This window comes from Oratosquilla oratoria, chromosome 6, assembly GCF_046742065.1.
Source record: "Oratosquilla oratoria isolate Oo_2021 chromosome 6, ASM4674206v1, whole genome shotgun sequence".
Taxonomy (NCBI): Eukaryota; Metazoa; Arthropoda; class Malacostraca; order Stomatopoda; family Squillidae; genus Oratosquilla; species Oratosquilla oratoria.
This window is the reverse complement of record NC_134782.1, coordinates 61,103,554-61,121,763: the sequence shown is the minus strand read 5'-3', so window position 1 is coordinate 61,121,763 and position 18,210 is coordinate 61,103,554. Positions and strand designations below refer to the sequence as shown.

Below are 18,210 nucleotides of genomic sequence, written 5' to 3'. Positions count from 1 at the left end.
TACCTCCATCTTGCAGAGCCTGGCGACGCGTCACAACATGTAGCTGAGAACCTCACGGGAAGCATTACTCCTAATGACATGCGTCGAACTGGACAAGGATGTCAACAGCCTCCTCTCCCTTCCCACCCCACCCCTCCCCTTCCCTCCTCCCAAACCCCCTTACCCTTTCCTCGCCCCTCACACCTTCCCTCGTCACCCCTAACCTCTCTCTTCCCTCTCTCTCCCTCTCCTTCCTTCCTTCCATCATTCCTTCCATCTTTTCTTTCTTCCTTCCTCTTTCCCTCCCTCCCTCTCTTTCTCTCTCATCCTCCCTCCCTTCTTCCCTCCCATCTTTAATCCCTCCCTCCCTCCCATCTGTAATCCCTCCCTTCCTCCCTCCCTCTCTCTCTCCCATTCTTCCTTACTCCCCTCCCTCCCATCTATCCTCCCTCCCTCCCATCTATCCTCCCTCCCTCCCCCCTCCCTTCCTTCCTCCCTTCCTCCATTCCTCCCTTCCTTCCTCCCTTCCTCCCTCCCATCTTTCCTCCCTCCCTCCCCCCTCCCTTCCTCCCTTCCTTCCTTCCTTCCTTCCTCCCTTCCTTCCTTCCTTCCTTCCTTCCCTCCTTCCATCCTTCCTTCTTCTCTCGACCCCCCTCCCTTCCTCCCTCTCTCCCTCCCTTCCTTCCTCCATCCCTGTCTCCCATCTTTCCTCCCTCCCTCCCTTCCTCCCTCCCTCCCTCCCTCCCTTCCTCCCTCCCTTCCTCCCTTCCTTCCTCCCTTCCTTCCTCCATCCCTCCCTCCCTCCCTCCCTCCCTCGCCTTTCCTCCTCTTCCCTCCACCTCTCCCTCCCTCCCTTCTGATTGCACTCCACGTCATCTTCCATTACCGATCTCTTTGTCTCTCTCGTATCACAATTTCTTTCTCGCTTCTTTCCTTCCTCCATTTTCTATTTTTTTTTTCTATTCCCTCCCATTCTTTCTCTCCTCCCTTCCCCCTTCCTTTTCTTCTCTTCCTCCCTCTTTGTCCGCACCCCTATATTCTCTTTTTTTAACTCCCTCTCTCTCCATCTTTCTCTATCTCTCTCTCTCTCTCCATCTATCTCTATATCTCTATCTATCTATCTCTCTTCTATCTCTATCTCTCTCGGGCTCCTCTATCTCTCCTCTCTCCTCTCTTTATCTCCCCCACTCTCTCTCCCTCCCTCCCTCTCTCTCTCTCCCTCTCTCTCCCTCCCTCTCTCTCCCCCCTCTCTCTCTCTCCCCCTCTCTCTCTCTCCCTCTCTATCCATCCCTCTCTCTCCCCCACACTCTCTCTCCCCCACACTCTCTCTCCCCCACACTCTCTCTCCCCCACCCTCTCTCTCTCTCTCTCTCTCTCTCTCTCTCTCTCTCTCTCTCTCTCTCTCTCTCTCTCTCTCTCTCTCTCTCTCTCTCTCTCTCTCTCTCTCTCTCTCTCTCTCTCTCTCTCTCTCTCTCTCTCCTTTTCTCTCTCTTTTTCTACGTCCCTCCCTTCCTAAGTCATCAAATCCTCTTTGTTATTCTTCCAGGATTAGTTGGGTCAGATGTTCATTAACCTTATGACAAGTTAAAAAATGATTTCTTTTGGAGAGGCACATCCATTCCCTAACGCTTCGTTTAAAAATCTAATTGGATTTATACATTATGGAAGCATTTTTACAATCAATTATGTGATTTTCTTTCAAAGTTTGAATTTATGTGATAATGTCTACTAAACGTGTGTGTGTGTGTGTGTGTGTGTGTGTGTGTGTGTGTGTGTGTGTGTGTGTGTGTGTGTGTGTGTGTGTCTGTGTGTGTGTGTGTGTGTGTGTGTCTGTGTGTGCGTGTGTGTGTGTGTGCGCGTACGTTAAATTGATTTTAATTTTCTATGCTCACGAATCCTATCTTTTAATCTCCAATTACCATATCTTCTTTACTTGCTCTCTCTCTCTCTCTCTCTCTCTCTCTCTCTCTCTCTCTCTCTCTCTCTCTCTCTCTCTCTCTCTCCCCCTCTCTCTTTCTCCCCCTCTCTTTCTCCCCCTCTCTCTTTCTCCCCCTCTCTCTTTCTCCCCCTCTCTCTTTCTCCCCCTCTCTCTCTTTCTCCCCCTCTCTTTCTCTCTCTCTCTTTCTCTCTCCCCTCCCCCCTCTCTCTCTCTCTCTCTCTCCCTCTCTCTCTCTCTCTCTCTCTCTCTCTCTCTCTCTCTCTCTCTCTCTCTCTCTCTCTCTCTCTCTCTCTCTCTCTCTCTCTCTCTCTCTCTCTCTCGTTCTCTCTCTCTCTCTCTCTCTCTCTCTCTCTCTCTCTCTCTCTCTCTCTCTCTCTCTCTCTCTCTCTCTCTCTCTCTCTCTCTCTCTCTCTCTCTCTCTCGTTCTCTCTCGTTCTCTCTCTCTCTCTCTCTCTCTCTCTCTCGTTCTCTCTCTCTCTCTCTCTCTCTCTCTCTCTCTCTCTCTCTCTATATCTCTCTATCTCTCTCTCTCTTTTTTTGTGTGTGTGTGCGTGCGCCCATGTGTGTGTGTGCGTGCGCCCATGTGTGTGTGTGTGTGTGTGTGTGTGTGTGTGCGTGTGTGTGCGTGAGCCCATGTGTGTGTGTGTGTGTGTGTGTGTGTGTGTGTGTGTGTGTGTGTGTGTGTGTGTGTGTGTGTGTGTGCGCCCATGTGTGTGTGTGTGTGTGTGTGTGTGTGTGTGTGTGTGTGTGTGTGTGTGTGTGTGTGTGTGTGTGTGTGTGTGTGTGTGTGTGTGTGTGTGTGTGTGTGTGGGTGTGTTTGTGTGTGTGGTGAACAGAGTCCCCCACATGTGCTTCTACGCGATATTTTGGCTTATAGTATCGCCGCTGCAGAAGTGGGATGGACAAGGAATTTATATGTTGTGTAGAAATAGCTGGCTTTCGGCTTGGTATTGCTATTGTGTAGGTTAAGCCTATATTACGTCTGTAGTACAGGCATTTGTATCCTCATGAAAGCACAACCTTGGCCCTGCCGAGCCATGTTCCCGCGAGGCTGGGTCCTTCGCTACCTTTCGGTACGCAGGGTGTGTATATAAGGAGACAGGTTTTGGTCTCCATGTTCAGTTCTCTTCTGTACTTGTAACCAGCGGTGCTCGTCCCCAGTCCCACGCGGTCACTTTTGTGGTTAGGGCAGACTCGGAGCCCGACCGCCGACCCAACCTAGGTCAACATTCGCACTACCCAGAATAAAATCCAGCAACCTTCTCGAGCTTCATTCTCTCCCAGTAACCTACGTCCTTTGTTTTGTTACGTGTGTGTGTGTGTGTGTGTGTGTGTGTGTGTGTGTGTGTGTGTGTGTGTGTGTGTGTGTGTGTGTGTGTGTGTGTGTGTATGTGTGTATTCATCTTGGTCCTTGGTCTTTGGATCACGTGTATGGACTCGTGATCGACAGCTATTTTCTTCCCGTAAGAGAGCTCAGAGCTCGTATGACCGATCTATGGGTAATGATGTGACCTTACACGCACACACACACCCAACTCCCCGCCCACGAGAGTTGGAGTAATGACTCGAAGCGCAGCGATACTGAAATTATTTAGACTCTGGGCAGGATTCGAACCCGGACCGCCGTAGTGACAGCCAGTGATTCTACCAACCGCGCCACAGAGTCGTGTGTGTGTGTGTGTGTGTGTGTGTGTGTGTGTGTGTGTGTGTGTGTGTGTGTGTGTGTGTGTGTGTGTGTGTGTGTGTGTGTGTGTGTGTGTGTGTGTGTGTGTGTGTGTGTTTGAGTTTTTTTTGTGTATGTATGTGTGTGCGTTTGTATGTGTGTGTGTGTGTGTGTGTGTGTATGTGTGTGTGTGTGTGTGTGTGCGCGCGCGCGAAAAGAGGTGGGTAGATTAGATAGATAGGGTGAGACCTAAAGCTCCATGCAAACATTGTGCGCTGATGAACGTCAGATAACCACAATATCCGTTGACTGGGTTTGTCTTAATCTTATTAAGATTAAGGTGTTTATCATACGGGGTTTAAAGGGATTAATAACTCGCATATCAGAGGTGTCGCTAATTAAGCAAAAAAATGTGTGCTTATGTATTTATGTATAAGAACATAAGAAATAAGAATGAAGGAGACTGCAAGAGACCATAAGGCCTACATTAGGCAGCTCCGTATCCATCACCACCTGTCATCCCCATCCATAAAGATGTCTAATCGTTTTTAAAACAACTGATAGTTTCAGCGCTTACTACATGGTTACTAAGTCTATTCCATTCGTCGACCACCCTATTAGTAAACCAATTTTTGCCTATTTCCTTCTTGTATATACAAAGGCAAGAGAACACGTGTAGAACAAGATATCGTAAAGAAATAATGATAAAAGCGAAGCGAAGCGAAGCGAAGCGAAGCGAAGCGAAGACAAACTAAGAGCAAGAGCCGACGATGGCTTTGTGGGCGGAGTTAATAAAGGGTTTGTGTGTGTGGAGGCAAATCCTTTTTCTTCTCTTCTTTATCTTTGTGTTTTTATTTATTTATTTTTTTATATCTTCTCTCTTTTTTTATTCCTTATGTTGTATGTATTTATTGGCCTGGTTTCACTATTCCATTTTTTTTTCTGGTAATATAGTTTTTATTTTCTCTGATTTTTTAGTTTGCGCTTGTAGAGAACATTTTAACTCCAACGTAAAAAGACATACAGCGTACTTTGGCGAAATTCCCCTCATAAAAGGGTTATCATATTCGGCTATTTTATCTCCAACTTCCGATTTATCGGAGGTATCGCCCACCTCCGGAACTTTTTCCGCTGCAAAATAACTGACGAAAAATTTTGTTTTCTCAGCAAAAATACATAGAATTTTTTTTTTTTTTTATGCTGAAGGAAAAGAAATTCCCCCAGCATATCAGATTCCTTCCCGAAAACTACGGGCTTCAAATCTGCTCCCATTGTTGAAGGAAAAATACCCCAATGTGTATAACGGTTCGTGGACAGACACGTGTTTAAAGTGATGTGTGAACGTTGGGGGTTTAACCAACGTGTTCGACAACCAAATACCCCGTTCACACGTTCACACATCACTTTAAACACGTGTCTGTCGAACCGCGTTCGACGAAACCGTTAGATCGTGTAAAGCCCCTCTAAGAAGATTAGCCCACGCCGGGGTGGGGGTGGGGGGAGGGTGGTGTCTGAGTCACATTCTGAAAGAAGGTGGGTCATGTCACATTTAGGGGGGAAGGGGAGGGTCGTGTCACGTTTAGGGAGATAGGGGCAAGAACATGTCACATTTAGGGAGATAGGGAAAGGGTCATGTCACATTTAGGGAGATAGGGGAAGGGTCATCTCACATTTAGGGAGATAGGGGAAGGGTCATGTAACTTTTAGGGAGATAGGGGAAGGGTCATGTCACATTTAGGGGGAAGGGGAGAGTCATCTCACATTTAGGAGGGAAGTGGAGGGTCATGTCACATTTAGGGAAATAGGGGAAGGGTCATGTCATATTTAGGGAGATGGGGGAAGGGTCATGTCATATTTAGGGAGATAGGGGAAGGGTCATGTCACATTTAGGGAGATAGGGGAAGGGTCATGTCACATTTAGGGAGATAGGGGAAGGGTCATGTCACATTTAGGGAGATAGGGGAAGGGTCATGTCACATTTAGGGAAATAGGGGAAGGGTCATGTCACATTTAGGGAGATAGGGGAAGGGTCATGTCACATTTAGGGAGATGGGGAAGGGTCATGTCACATTTAGGGAGATAGGGGAAGGATCATGTCACATTTAGGGAGATAGGGGAAGGGTCATGTCACATTTAGGGAGATAGGGGAAGGGTCATGTCACATGTGTTTAGGGAGATAGGGGAAGGGTCATGTCACATTTAGGGAGATAGGGGAAGGGTCATGTCACATTTAGGGATATAGGGGAAGGGTCATGTCACATTTAGGGAGATAGGGGAAGGGTCAGCTCACATTTAGGGGGTTGGGGGTTGGAGGAGGGTCACACGTGAATAATGATATGTTGATGAAGTATAGAAGTATTCCCATGAGCCGAACCCCTCCAGTAATTGTTGTAAGCATAGAAAAATACTTTCGTTTTAAATAATACGGATACAGATCATGTGTACATTAAACTAAAAAGAAATAATATATATGTATATATATATATATATATACACATATATATGTCTATATTTTTTGCTGGTAACCACTAAGGAAATCGGAAGAAAACAGTAATTCCCAAGCGCTTTCGTGTGATTCACATCTTCAGGGGAATTACACGAAAGCGTTTGGGAATTACTGTTTTCTTCCTATTTCCTTAGTGGTTACTAGCAAAATTTGTGGATCACGTGTTGTTTTTAGTGATCTTTCTGCATATATGTATATATATAATATGCAAAGTAGACCACTTGAAAAAAAACTAAGCAGAGCGCTTTCATATATTATATTTTCAGTGCAAAAAGTACCTTTGCGCTGAAGATGTAATATACGAAATCCCTCTGCTTCGCTAGTTTCTTTTTCCAAGTGGTCTACTTTGCATAAGTGAACACACGTACCCGTGTTCTTATTAGCATATATATATATATATATATATATATATATATATACATATATATATATATATACATTCTTAGAAGTGGGCAGTTATTCTTCTTTTATAAATGTTGAGTTAAATTTGACCGCAGCTTGGGCTAGAATCAACTTCTTGTTGATAGACTCAAGTTTTCTAATCAAAGATCTCGGCTCATCGGGGAGGCGGAATAAAATGCTACCGTACGACGTTTCGCTCATCTTAGAGCATTTTCAAGTACAAGATATATTTGGTACAAAGCTGTTACAAGTTAAATACAAAATAAAGTACTAATTGGGAGAGGTTACAATAATTTTGGGGGACATTTTGTCCGTGCATGAACTCAGTGGGAATCTATCCCTTGTTCTTTTGGTGTTGCTTATAGTGTGGGACTAATGTCCGGGGACTGACTTGGTGATATTCTGTCCGTTTTTCTTTTTGAGTTGTATGTGGTGGTGACCGAGCGTCCATGTAGAGTAGCCAGAGCCAGTGGAGTAATTCTATTTTGTATATTCATGGTGGGGGCTTTCTCCTTAGTAGAGAATCTCCAACCAGTGGCTGTTTTTGCCAGAGTCGAGGACACGAGTGTTGTCGACCATATACAATTTGTGTGTGTGTGTGTGTGTGTGTGTGTGTGTGTGTGTGTGTGTGTGTGTGTGTGTGTGTGTGTGTGTGTGTGCGTGTGCGTGTGTGAGATTCACCCTGGTCTTCGGATCACGTGTTGGACTCGTGATCAACAGCTGTTTCCCTCCCGGAAGAGAGCTCAGAGCTCGTATGACCGATCTATGGGTAATTCTGTGACCTTACACGCACACACACACCCAACTCCCCGCCCACGAGAGTTGGAGTAACGACTCGAAGCGCAGCGATACTGAAATAATTTCAGCCCTGGGCAGGATTCGAACCAGATACCGCCGGTACCGCCATACTGACAGTCTGGGACTCTACCAACCGCGCCACCGAGTCGTGTGTGTGTGTGTGTGTGTGTGTGTGTGTGTGTGTGTGTGTGTGTGTGTGTGTGTGTGTGTGTGTGTGTGTGTGTGTGTGTGTGTGTGTCTTCCTAAAGGAGGTCATGAACACCTATGTACTTGGACCGCAACATGAATTCTGGAAGAGGCAGACATGGGGTAGGGTAATAGGGAATATGCAAGGGCGAATCAGGTCAATCAAGAAGTAGGAAGTGAAATGAAGAGAAGAAAAGGCAAGGGAAGGGAGAGGAAGAGAAGAGAAATGTAAGGAAAGAGAGGGAGAGAGAATAGAGGGAAGACAAGGGAAGAAAAAGGAAAGCAAGGGAAGGAAAAGGAAGGTAAGGGAAACAGAGATGGAAAGGGAAGGGAAGGGAAGGGAAGAAAGGGAAAGCATTAAGGGAAGGGACTAGAAATAAGGAAAGAAAGAAGAAAAGGAATAAGAAGGTAAGAAGGAAGGAAAGAAGAAAGGAAGAAGATAAAAATGAAAACAAAGAAAAGGGAAGGAGAAAGGAAGAAGATAAAATGGAGGTAAAAAGGAAATAGACAAGAAGGAAGGAAGTGATTAAGAGGAAGGATAAAGAAAGAAAAATGAACTGTAATAAATAAACGGATAAATAGAAAAAAGCATATAAACTGATACGAGAAAGAAAAAAAAAGAAAAAAGAAAGAAACGAAGAGAAGACGTAAAGAAAATTGGCCGTCAATTATTTGTATGTCAGGGAGGAGGAGGAGGGTGAGGGTGAGGGTGAGGTGTTTACTAGTGAGGGTTATCATCAGGGGGAGCCTTGTCCCTTGTGGCCTCGTAGGACGAGCCTCCCCTCCCCCTCCCCCTCCCCCCTCCCTCTTTCCTCTTCCCCCCCCCCTCATCCTCCTACGCAGGGGGCAAACACGTTGCTGATGAAATGAAATGTAGGTCGTTCTTGAGCGGAATACCATTAGGAGGGGAATCCTCTCAAGGCTGAATAAATTCCTCTGTCGATAGGTAGAGATTATATATATGCATGTACATGCACACACACACACACACACACACACACACACACACACGCTCGGTGGCGCATTGTGAAAGCATTGGCCTCACAAGCCAGAGAAACGGGGTTCGATTCCCCGGCCGGGCGGAGATAAGTTGGGTTTGTCTCCTTTCACGTGTAACCCCTGTTCACCTAGCAGTGAGTAGGTACGGGACGTTAGTCAAGGAGTTGTGACCTTGCTGTCCCGGTGTGTGGTGTGTGAGTGGTCTCAGACCTACCCAGAGATCGGCAAATAATGAGCTCTGAGCTCACTGCCGTAGGGTGGTGTCTGGCTGTCTCGACAGAGACTGCAGCAGATCCGAGGTGAATACGCACACACACACACACACACACACACACACACACACACACACACACACACACACACACACACACACACACACACTCAATCAATCAGTGTAAGCTTTTCACACGTCCAATTTCACAATGTTATTCACATCACCGTTTTTGTGTGTGTGTATCTTTATTTATTTGTCTGCGTGTGTGTTTGTGTATTTATATCCGAGAAAATGTTACAATGTATATATTTATGTCGACATTCTATTTAATATTTATTCGTTTATTTTTGATTTGTATAAAAAAGAAAAAATAATAGTTATCTAGTTTTATTTGTTTACATCTTTTCTTTTATATAACAATCAAGACAGACTGCAAAAATATAGATTGCAAGAGAGTGACGTCATAAGGCACGTCACAGCACGTCACACATGTTAAGGTTAACGTTCTCTCCAGCGCCATGCACGCGAACGCGCACACACATTTTAGGAGTAGTGTGGCATTGAACCTCCAGCAGACCTGACCTTCCCACGGTAATGAGGGAGACCGACCTCACAACCAGGTCAAACGCCCATCGGTTAGCTCCACAAGGCGACTGTTAAAGACTACCATAAGAACTATATTTCTTTTGTATATATTTTTCCTTCTTGTTCTATTTCATTTATGCTATGTTTTCCTATTGTTCTAGGTTAGGTATATCTATTGTAATTAGCAAAATATTGAGTATATCACTCAATTAGTTTCACGCAAATCTTGGCCTCTTTTATATAAACGCTAAGTTGATGAAGTGCCAGCGACAGCAAACCCTTCTTCGCCACGGTTCAATGCTCGGTGGAGAGATTCAGAGATTCACTGAACATGCAACCAGTCTCTTCTCTGCTATCCACGCAGAATAAAGTCCATAAAGCTCATCACTGTTTACATTTGAAAACCTGTTACTCGGTGGTCGCCTGGTCACCGAACTCTCTACCTCTAAGTTTTCGAAGAACTTATCAACAGTGTGGATAAGAATCCTGCCACATTTATCTATTTATACATTTCTATTTATATTTATCTTAATGTATCTTATCTAATTTAATTAGATTTTACCTATCCTATTTTTTTCATCTTATTTGATCTTAAATTCTTTTTAATTACCACTTTTATTGAACCTACATTATTTTTTTCATTCTGATCCAATGTATTTTAATTTCATTTTATTTATTAACTGGAGAGAAATTTTTTGATAATTATCTATATCATCCTGTCTCGTGTCTGCTCGGAGCAAAAGCAATAAACAGGAAATGACGTCATCGTGCTAGGTCAGGTCAGTGACCTCGTTTATGTCACTGGAATCCATCACCGCCAATTGGTGCCAACTATTCATATTAGAACTTAGACGCCACCTGTGGACTGTTAGATGTTATCTGCTAGCTTTTGACTAACTTTTATATGGGATTATGGTAAATTTTAAGTGTTAGGCAGTTATCCTTACATCCACCATCCCACGACCCCAAGTCGGTGGCCTGGGAACGTCTCTGTTTTTTTTTCTGTTTTTGTTTTTTTTACTAGTATGACATTTCTTCTTTGCGGCCAATTAGAGTGCGGGTCATGACCTGACTGTTTTGAAGCCGGACGAAAGCCACCAAAAAGAGAGACCGCATCGGAGCGCCACGCTGCGAGCATAACTCGCTGCCTCCGTAGACAACCCCCCCCCCCCTCCCCGACCCGACTCCTCTCGCTGCCAGAACAAGCCATTACATTTCTTAGGTGCCCAACTTTAAAATACTCGTAAACCTGTTTCTCCTCATCAGTGTTTACCTTTCAACCAGACTACCCGCTCCACATCCTGACAGCAACTAAGGACAGGAAATTAAACATATTTGTTTTAACGGTATCCGTTGCGTGGATACATATGCGATTTCTAGGATTATAAAATAAATATTTTACTCACCAAAAAAGGAGGTGGAAACCAAAGCGTCACTGTGGTACGCATGCATTACTACAAATATCAAAGCTAAATTTAGACGAAGATATCGTCATTAGTTTCTGAATTTTCTTATGTCTTTGCTTAGGTTAGGCTAGATTAGGTCAGGTTAAGTTACGTAAGATTACGTTTGATAAGATTAGATTGTTATGTTGGGTTAGTGTAGGTTATATTAATCAGCTTCAATAAGCGTAGGTATATTACCATACAAGTTCTGAGGATTTCATAAAAAAAAACATACTGTAAGCGATTCTAATCGAAAATGTCTTATTTTCTAATGCTGAATGGCGATATTTTTGTACTAAATATACCCCCCCCCAACACAAAAAAGTCACCCTTGATACTTGACCTCATGACGAAAGCAAGGAGTGTGATGATGCGCTCGAGGAAGAGGTTGAAGAAGAGAATACCGGAGGAGCATCCGACGAGACCGTAGAAGATGCAGAAGATCTTTCCCTCTGGTGTCTGAGGCGAGGCGGCTCCGTACCCTGAAAGAACAGCACGAAGAACTTTTAATACTTCGAAGATCTTTCCTTCTGGTGTCAGAGGCGAGGCGGCTCCGTACCCTGAAAGGCACGAAGAAGAACTTTTAATACTTCGAAGATCTTTCCTTCTGGTGTCAGAGGCGAGGCGGCTCCGTACCCTGAAAGAACAGCACGAAGAAGAACTTTTGATACTTCGAAGATCTTTCCTTCTGGTGTCAGAGGCGAAGCGGCTCCGTATCCTGAAAGAACAGCACGAAGAAGAACTTTTATTACTTTGGAGTCGTGAGGTTTACCCTCGGTGGTTGAAGGTCTCGTCATAGTCACGGTTAAAAAAGCTGAGGATCACTTGTATGGCAGCATTAGAATAGTTGTCAGTGTCAGTTATGTTGGGTAGTTTATAATTACAAATGCACAAATATAGGAGGTTCTTAGAATAACGAATGTTATAGAAATCATAGAAACAGACTTAAGTGATATGGACATGTAATGAAAATGGACCACAAAAGACTGCCAAGATAAGCACTGACGTAAAAGTTTAATACAAGAAGACCAAGAGGTAAACCCAGCAAGAGATGGATAGACGGTGTGAGAGAAGTGTTGGATAGAAAAGGAGAATATTTGCAATTGGTGGAAGAAGAGGAAAGATATCGTTGGATCGCGGCCCGCTAGCTGACAGGGATTACCCTACCAGGCATCAGGTGATAAAATTTCAAGTCAAAATCCTGGAGGACGTTGTAGGATGGTGGGAATGTCAGGCAAAATTTGTGAGTCTGCATAGGTTATGAATATTCATAAAATGTGCAGCACCAATAATGAATTCATAATTGGGCGCATAGATAACGAATCCATTAGATACGCGCACATTACTGAAGTGCCAGATGAAGGTGGGAAAATCTGACCTCTGACATGAGTGATAATTAGGTGTGGAAGAACCCAACCTAACCTAACATTTTACGAATCACTAGAGTATGTGCATTTCTAATGGATTCGTTGTCTGCGTGCCCAATTATAAATTCATTATTGGTGTTGCATATGTTATGAATATTCATAATATGTGCAGATTCACAATGTGCTGGGCAGAAACACCAAGTACGAGAGTTTCTTTGGATGAATAAAATGACCTGGTAATTAAGAGAAATTTGGTAGTCTGTTGTTACAACAAGAGTATGATTCGTCAGTCAGTGTGTCTCATTTGTTTATTAGTTTTCTGCTTTGGAAAGAAATTGGGTAGAGTTGACAAAAATCCCATTTGTTTTAATCAAAATTAATTTTTCAGTTCACACCACTCAACGTATTGTTGAATTAAGACTAACATTGATCTTATTGGTCAAGAACAAACTTTTCCTATCGGGAGGCTAATACAGTGCCCCTTACAGAGGGCTTTGTACCGTGGAATTGAATGAACCATGCTCTTGATTCAACTTCACCAGTGGCAGGGTTCGAACTCCCATGACCCTCGGCACAAGTAATATGTGAGATAAGATAGGATCTACGTTTTTAAATTTGGTTAAGTATATGTGTATATTTCCAAATGGAAGTTATATATTTCTTTCTATAATTGCCACCTTTACTCTTCAATCCAATGACCGGCATATTGATGATGAGGTCAAAGGTTAAGCTCTTGCCTTAGGTAGTAATATACTAGAAACTGAATCTAGCCTAGGGTAGGGCTGCCATGAACACTGCTTTATGCTGTGTGTGTGTGTGTGTATGTATGTATATATATATATATATATATATATATATATATTGTGTGTTTGTGTGTGTAATGTGTACTTGTTCGAATGCCCATCATTTCTTTATATTTTGACTATAATTTCTCAACTTTTTCACATAAAATGTTGACAGCAACTTCTTCCCTCCTCCTCCTCCTCCTCCTCCTCCTCCTGTTCCTTCCAGTCATTGACATACAAACAGACCAACACAAATGCAGCGCAGACAACAGTCCAGGGTCCTTCTTCCCTCAAAGAGATCTATGGGAAGACCCAAGGATCGTTGCCGGCTTCTATGGGGCTGCGGGTTTGTAGTCAGTAAAATACAAAGCAACAAATATTTCCATATCTTTAATACCTCAATTGGACTAAGTGATGTTTGTGAACTCGCTGTCAACGGATTCCAATAAAGTATTTTTTTTTTTTTTAATCAGTGATCTCGTTTGAAAGGTTTCAATGAGTTAAGCTATAAATACATCGAGAATTGACGTCAGTAGTCTTTATATTGAATGAGAGAGTCATCTCTATATATGCTCACGCTATATATACCGTTCCGTGCTTCCAACTCGCAATGTGAATCCATGTGCACATTCTCTCCTACTCATGTAAAAACTTGTGTATACTTTCAGTAGACTTTGTCTTACTTCATGCATTCACAAAACCCTTCAGAATGCTTTTCTATCAACTATGTCATACGCACTCTCCAAATACACGAAGACACGTATTGCACCTTTATTTTTCGTGATGTACGTCTCAAGTACCTGTGTTATCAAAAGACCTCAATCGACAAAGCTTCGTTTTCTCCTGCATAAGAACATAAGAAAGAGACTGCAAGAGACCATAAGGCCTACACTAGACTCAGCCTAGTCTTTCCTAATAATGTCCTATGTCATGCGCTTTCTCCAAATACACGAATATCAGCGTCTCAAATACCCCTGTTTTCACATAACCTCACTCCACACAACCGCATTTTTTTCTTCGCCCATCCTTAATAACTTCCCTGATAACTTCTTCTGTATCGTATCTCCCTTGCGCCAGGTACGTAAGAGTATTAGATTTATGTAATCGATGAGTTTATAGGCAAATCCGTAAATAAACAAAGAGAGAAGTAAGCGAATTAACAATGGGAGATAATTAAATAAATAGATAAATTATTAAAACAAAACAACTTCATGTCCCGAAAGAGTAAGTTGGTCTTTCCAATCTTGTTTATTTTTTTTTCTCTACATTTGATAACACTGGGGTACCAAAAAAGATGAATGAATTATCCTAACGGTAAATAGGGAATAAAAAGTCAATAAATCCCTTCCCTATGTTGACGTATTTTGCAAATTGATTTTTTGCCGCCGCCAGGCGATTTTTTTCGATTTTGGAAAAAGTAGTAAGTCTTGTTATTTTTTAAAATTATTGATCTAAGTTCTTTTACATTTAAAAAGGTTAGTCAAGGTGCTTGAATAACTCTATTTAACCGATTAAAATTTCCTGGCAACAGGAAGAACAGGAATACGAGTCAAATCGTAGCAGACAAGAGATTTTTTTTAGAGAAAAAAAATAAAGAAAACGAGCCAAGGAAGGCCTCATTTGGTTAGTGAAGTGAACGCAAGAGTCCTCAAAAACTCTTCGAGAAGTCCTCCCGAAGACTTCTGAAAAGAGCTCCTCGAGGACCATTCGAAGACTCACGAAGAACTCTGAGAGGAGTGAGTGTTGACACTTGATCTGCTCTTCTTCCTCTTCCTCCTCCTCCTCCTCCTCCTCCTCCTCCTCCTCCTCCTCCTCCTCCTCCTCCTCCTCCTACTCCTTCTTTTTCTCCTTGTACTCCTCCCCTTCTCCTCTTTCTCCTTGTACTCCTCCCCTCCTCCTCTTCCTCCTCCTCCTTGTACTCCTCCCCTCCTCCTCTTCCTCCTCCTCCTTGTACTCCTCCCCTCCTATTCTTTCTTTCTCCTTGTACTCTTCCCCTCCTCCTCTTCCTCCTCCACCTCCTACTCCTCCTCCTACTCCTCACTCTACTCCTCTCCCTCCCATTTCCTCTCCGCCTCTCCTCCTTCCTTCACTGGGAACTGAACACCTCAGAAACTAGATGCTTATGTGTAACAAAAATATATATAAAATAAATGGAGAAATAATTTAATAATCATTGAGGCCAATTTAAGCCATCCTTGCCCAGAGATCCTCTCAAACTGAAATGAATTGTCTGGTGCTAATCTGAATAGAAACCTAAAAACAAAATTAACTTTATATAATATATTTTCTATTTTCCATCTGTCTGGCGCGGCCATTAACCAAAAGGTCTCATACTTGTTTGTTCTTCCATTGTTTCTTCTTTACATAAGAATGTGCGTTCTAGCAAATTCTTTATTAATAAAGAAATGAATTTGAATTTAGATTTAGAATTTTGAATGTAAAATAAAGAAAAGAAAATAGAAGATAAATGATAAATTATTTATGATTTATGATTTTATAAATTTATATCAGAGTAGGACAAGAAAATAACGAAATTTAAGCGTGACCTAAAATATGGTCTATAGGTTGAGAAATTGATTTTGTAAATAGTTCAGCGTTGTGTTTGCACAAAATTGCACCAACATCATACGACACTGTGAAACATCTGCCCAAAATATGAGTGATACGAGTATTTAGAGTTTTTTTCTCTCTTTGGCACTGATTGGTCCTGGAAATATCGTTTATTGACATTTTCGAAACATTTTCATGACGTCACACTGACTTTTGATTTATTTAAAGACGTACGTTTTAAATGGACTGCTTATTTGCCAAATTCTTTGACAGCCATATTGATTCAGCATAAATGAATAGATAAAGTAATAAATAAATTAATAGATAAAATTGTAAGTGAATGAATAAATTGATAAGTAGATGATGGATGATTAGATAAATAATTAGAAAAATAATTAGAAAACAAATAATTAGATTATTAAGAAATAAATAGATAAAAAGCAATAAATGAATGAATAAATAAAATTATAAATGAATGAATGAATAGAGATAAATGAACAAAAATTATGAATAATTAGATAATTAGAAAAATAAATAGCTGAATAAAAAATATATAGAGAGATGAATGATCAATGAAAAAAATGTGAGTCTAAACACGTCTGCCATTGAACAGCGCCGCCCTGGTGGCGTCGTACCGAACTAGAAGAGTTTACACAGGAGACCAGTGCTATTCTTTCGCCATTTATCTTGGGAAGCTCTAAGGAGATATGGCGTCAGCTGTCGAAAGCCAGGGGATTGGTGACGTCACCGTATCTATGACGTCGTATATTCGATTTTTCTTAAATGCCAAAGGTATGACGTCAGCAGGGTCATACTCTCCCTGGCGGAAATATTAATGCTCTTGCAAAAGGAGAAGGGGGAGAAGAAAGAGGAAGGAGGAGGAGGAGAAGCAAGAAGAAGAGGAGGAGAAGGAAGGAAGAAGAAGAAGAGGAGGAGGAGGAGGAAGGCAAGAAGGTGGAAGAAGAGAAGAGGAGGAGGAAGAAATGAGAAGGAGGAAGAAGAAGGAAGGAGGAGGAAGAGGAGGAGAAATAAGACGAGAAAGAAGAGGAGGGAGAGGAAGAAGAGGAGAAGGCGTGAGGAACTTGGAATGCAGTGAGATTATTTCCTCTCACGGTCTACTTAGTTGCACTCTCACGTCTCTCACACTCCCGGTTCTCCTCACATTTGCATCTCACATTTTTTAGACTCGCATCTCGCATTTTTTAGACTCGCATCTCGCATTCACATCTCCAAGATTCGTACTTCTCCCATGTTCACATCCTCACCGTTCACATGTTTCCCAGCGTCACTTCACATATACTCACATCTCTCACTCTCTCACTTCGACCCTGTCTCACATGAATCTCACTCTCATCTTCACATCGCCACATCTTACGTCATCTTTCTTCTGATCAGTTTCACATCCTAATGCTCATTCAACTTCCACCCTGATGTGTCGTCACATCTCTTGCTTTGTCATCCTCTGAGACCCCACATCTCCCTTCTGTTTCACATCACCTTGCCTATAAATTTCCCCTTACCCAATACTACACTTCGCCTCCTCCACCTTCGCATTTCCCTAAAACGTTTCATCTCCCTCACCTTCACATTTCCCTAAAACGTTTCATCTACACCTTCACATTTCCCTAAAACGTTTAATCTCCCACACCTTCACATTTCCCTAAAACGTTTCATCTCCTACACCTTCACATTTCCCTAAAATGTTTCATCTCCCACACCTACACATTTCCCTAAAACGTTTCATCTCCCACACCTTCACATTTCCCTAAAATGTTTCATCTCCACCTCATTTCCCTAAAACGTTTCATCTCCCCCACCTTCACATTTCCCTAAAACGTTTCATCTCCACCTTCACATTTCCCTAAAACGTTTCATCTCCCTCACCTTCACATTTCCCTAAAACGTTTCATCTCCCACACACATCCCTTAACATTTATAACCTTTCTTTTACATCGTAGTTTCTTCACAACATCGTTTAGATTTAAGAAGGAAATTGGCAATAACTGATTTAGCAGTAGCGTAGTTAAGGAATGGAATAAACTTAGTAACCATGTAGCGAGCACTCAATGTATCGGTTGTTTTAGGAGAAGGTTTGATAACTTTATGGATGGGGATGGTAGGTGGCAATGGACATGGAACTGCCTAGTGTAGAGGTTATGGTCTCTTGTAGTCTCCTTTATTCTTATGTTATTCTTCATCTCTATAGAGGCAAGCGCTTGAACCAGTTTAAGCTTCAGACTGATATTCATTGAACTTACTACAAAGTCATGTGATATTGTGCCTTCATAATTATTTTACTTATATTTTTGCCAATATCTTTATATATATTTTTGTACTTGTATATTCATTTATTCATCTTGTCCTCTTCTTCCTCCTCTTCCTCTCCTCCTCCTTCCTCCTCCTTCCTTCTCCTCCTCCCCCTCCTCCTCATTTTCTTCCTCGTTTTTTACCTAATCGACCGAACATTCATCAACAGCGGGTTAAACACTTTTTTTTTTTTAGGGGGGTGGTGATAAGAGATACACGAGGGGGAATTAGTACGTCAAATTTCATTCTGAAAGGGGTCACAGCCCCCTCCAAAATAATAATAATAATAATAATAATAATAACAATTAGCAATAATAATGATAATGATAATAATTAAAACTCTCTTCAAGCTGGGTACTTTTCTGACTGAAGATGTCTGTTGTCCATGGGGAAAAGGAAATCGCGTTGACTCATTTCAGGTCTCTCTCTCTCTCTCTCTCTCTCTCTCTCTCTCTCTCTCTCTCTCTCTCTCTCTCTCTCTCTCT

At 42.3% G+C, this 18,210-nt stretch overlaps 1 protein-coding gene across 1 annotated transcript in view; it reads right to left on the bottom strand.

Annotated features, from left to right (window-relative positions):
• LOC143026192 (potassium channel subfamily K member 13-like) overlaps window positions 1-18,210 on the bottom strand; it is a 199,106-nt gene that overhangs the window by 19,058 nt on the left and 161,838 nt on the right. Inside the window, exon 2 of the mRNA XM_076186207.1 lies at window positions 11,060-11,198. Within this exon, the coding sequence (XP_076042322.1) occupies window positions 11,060-11,198 (139 nt within the window). The remainder of the gene's footprint in view (window positions 1-11,059; window positions 11,199-18,210) is intronic.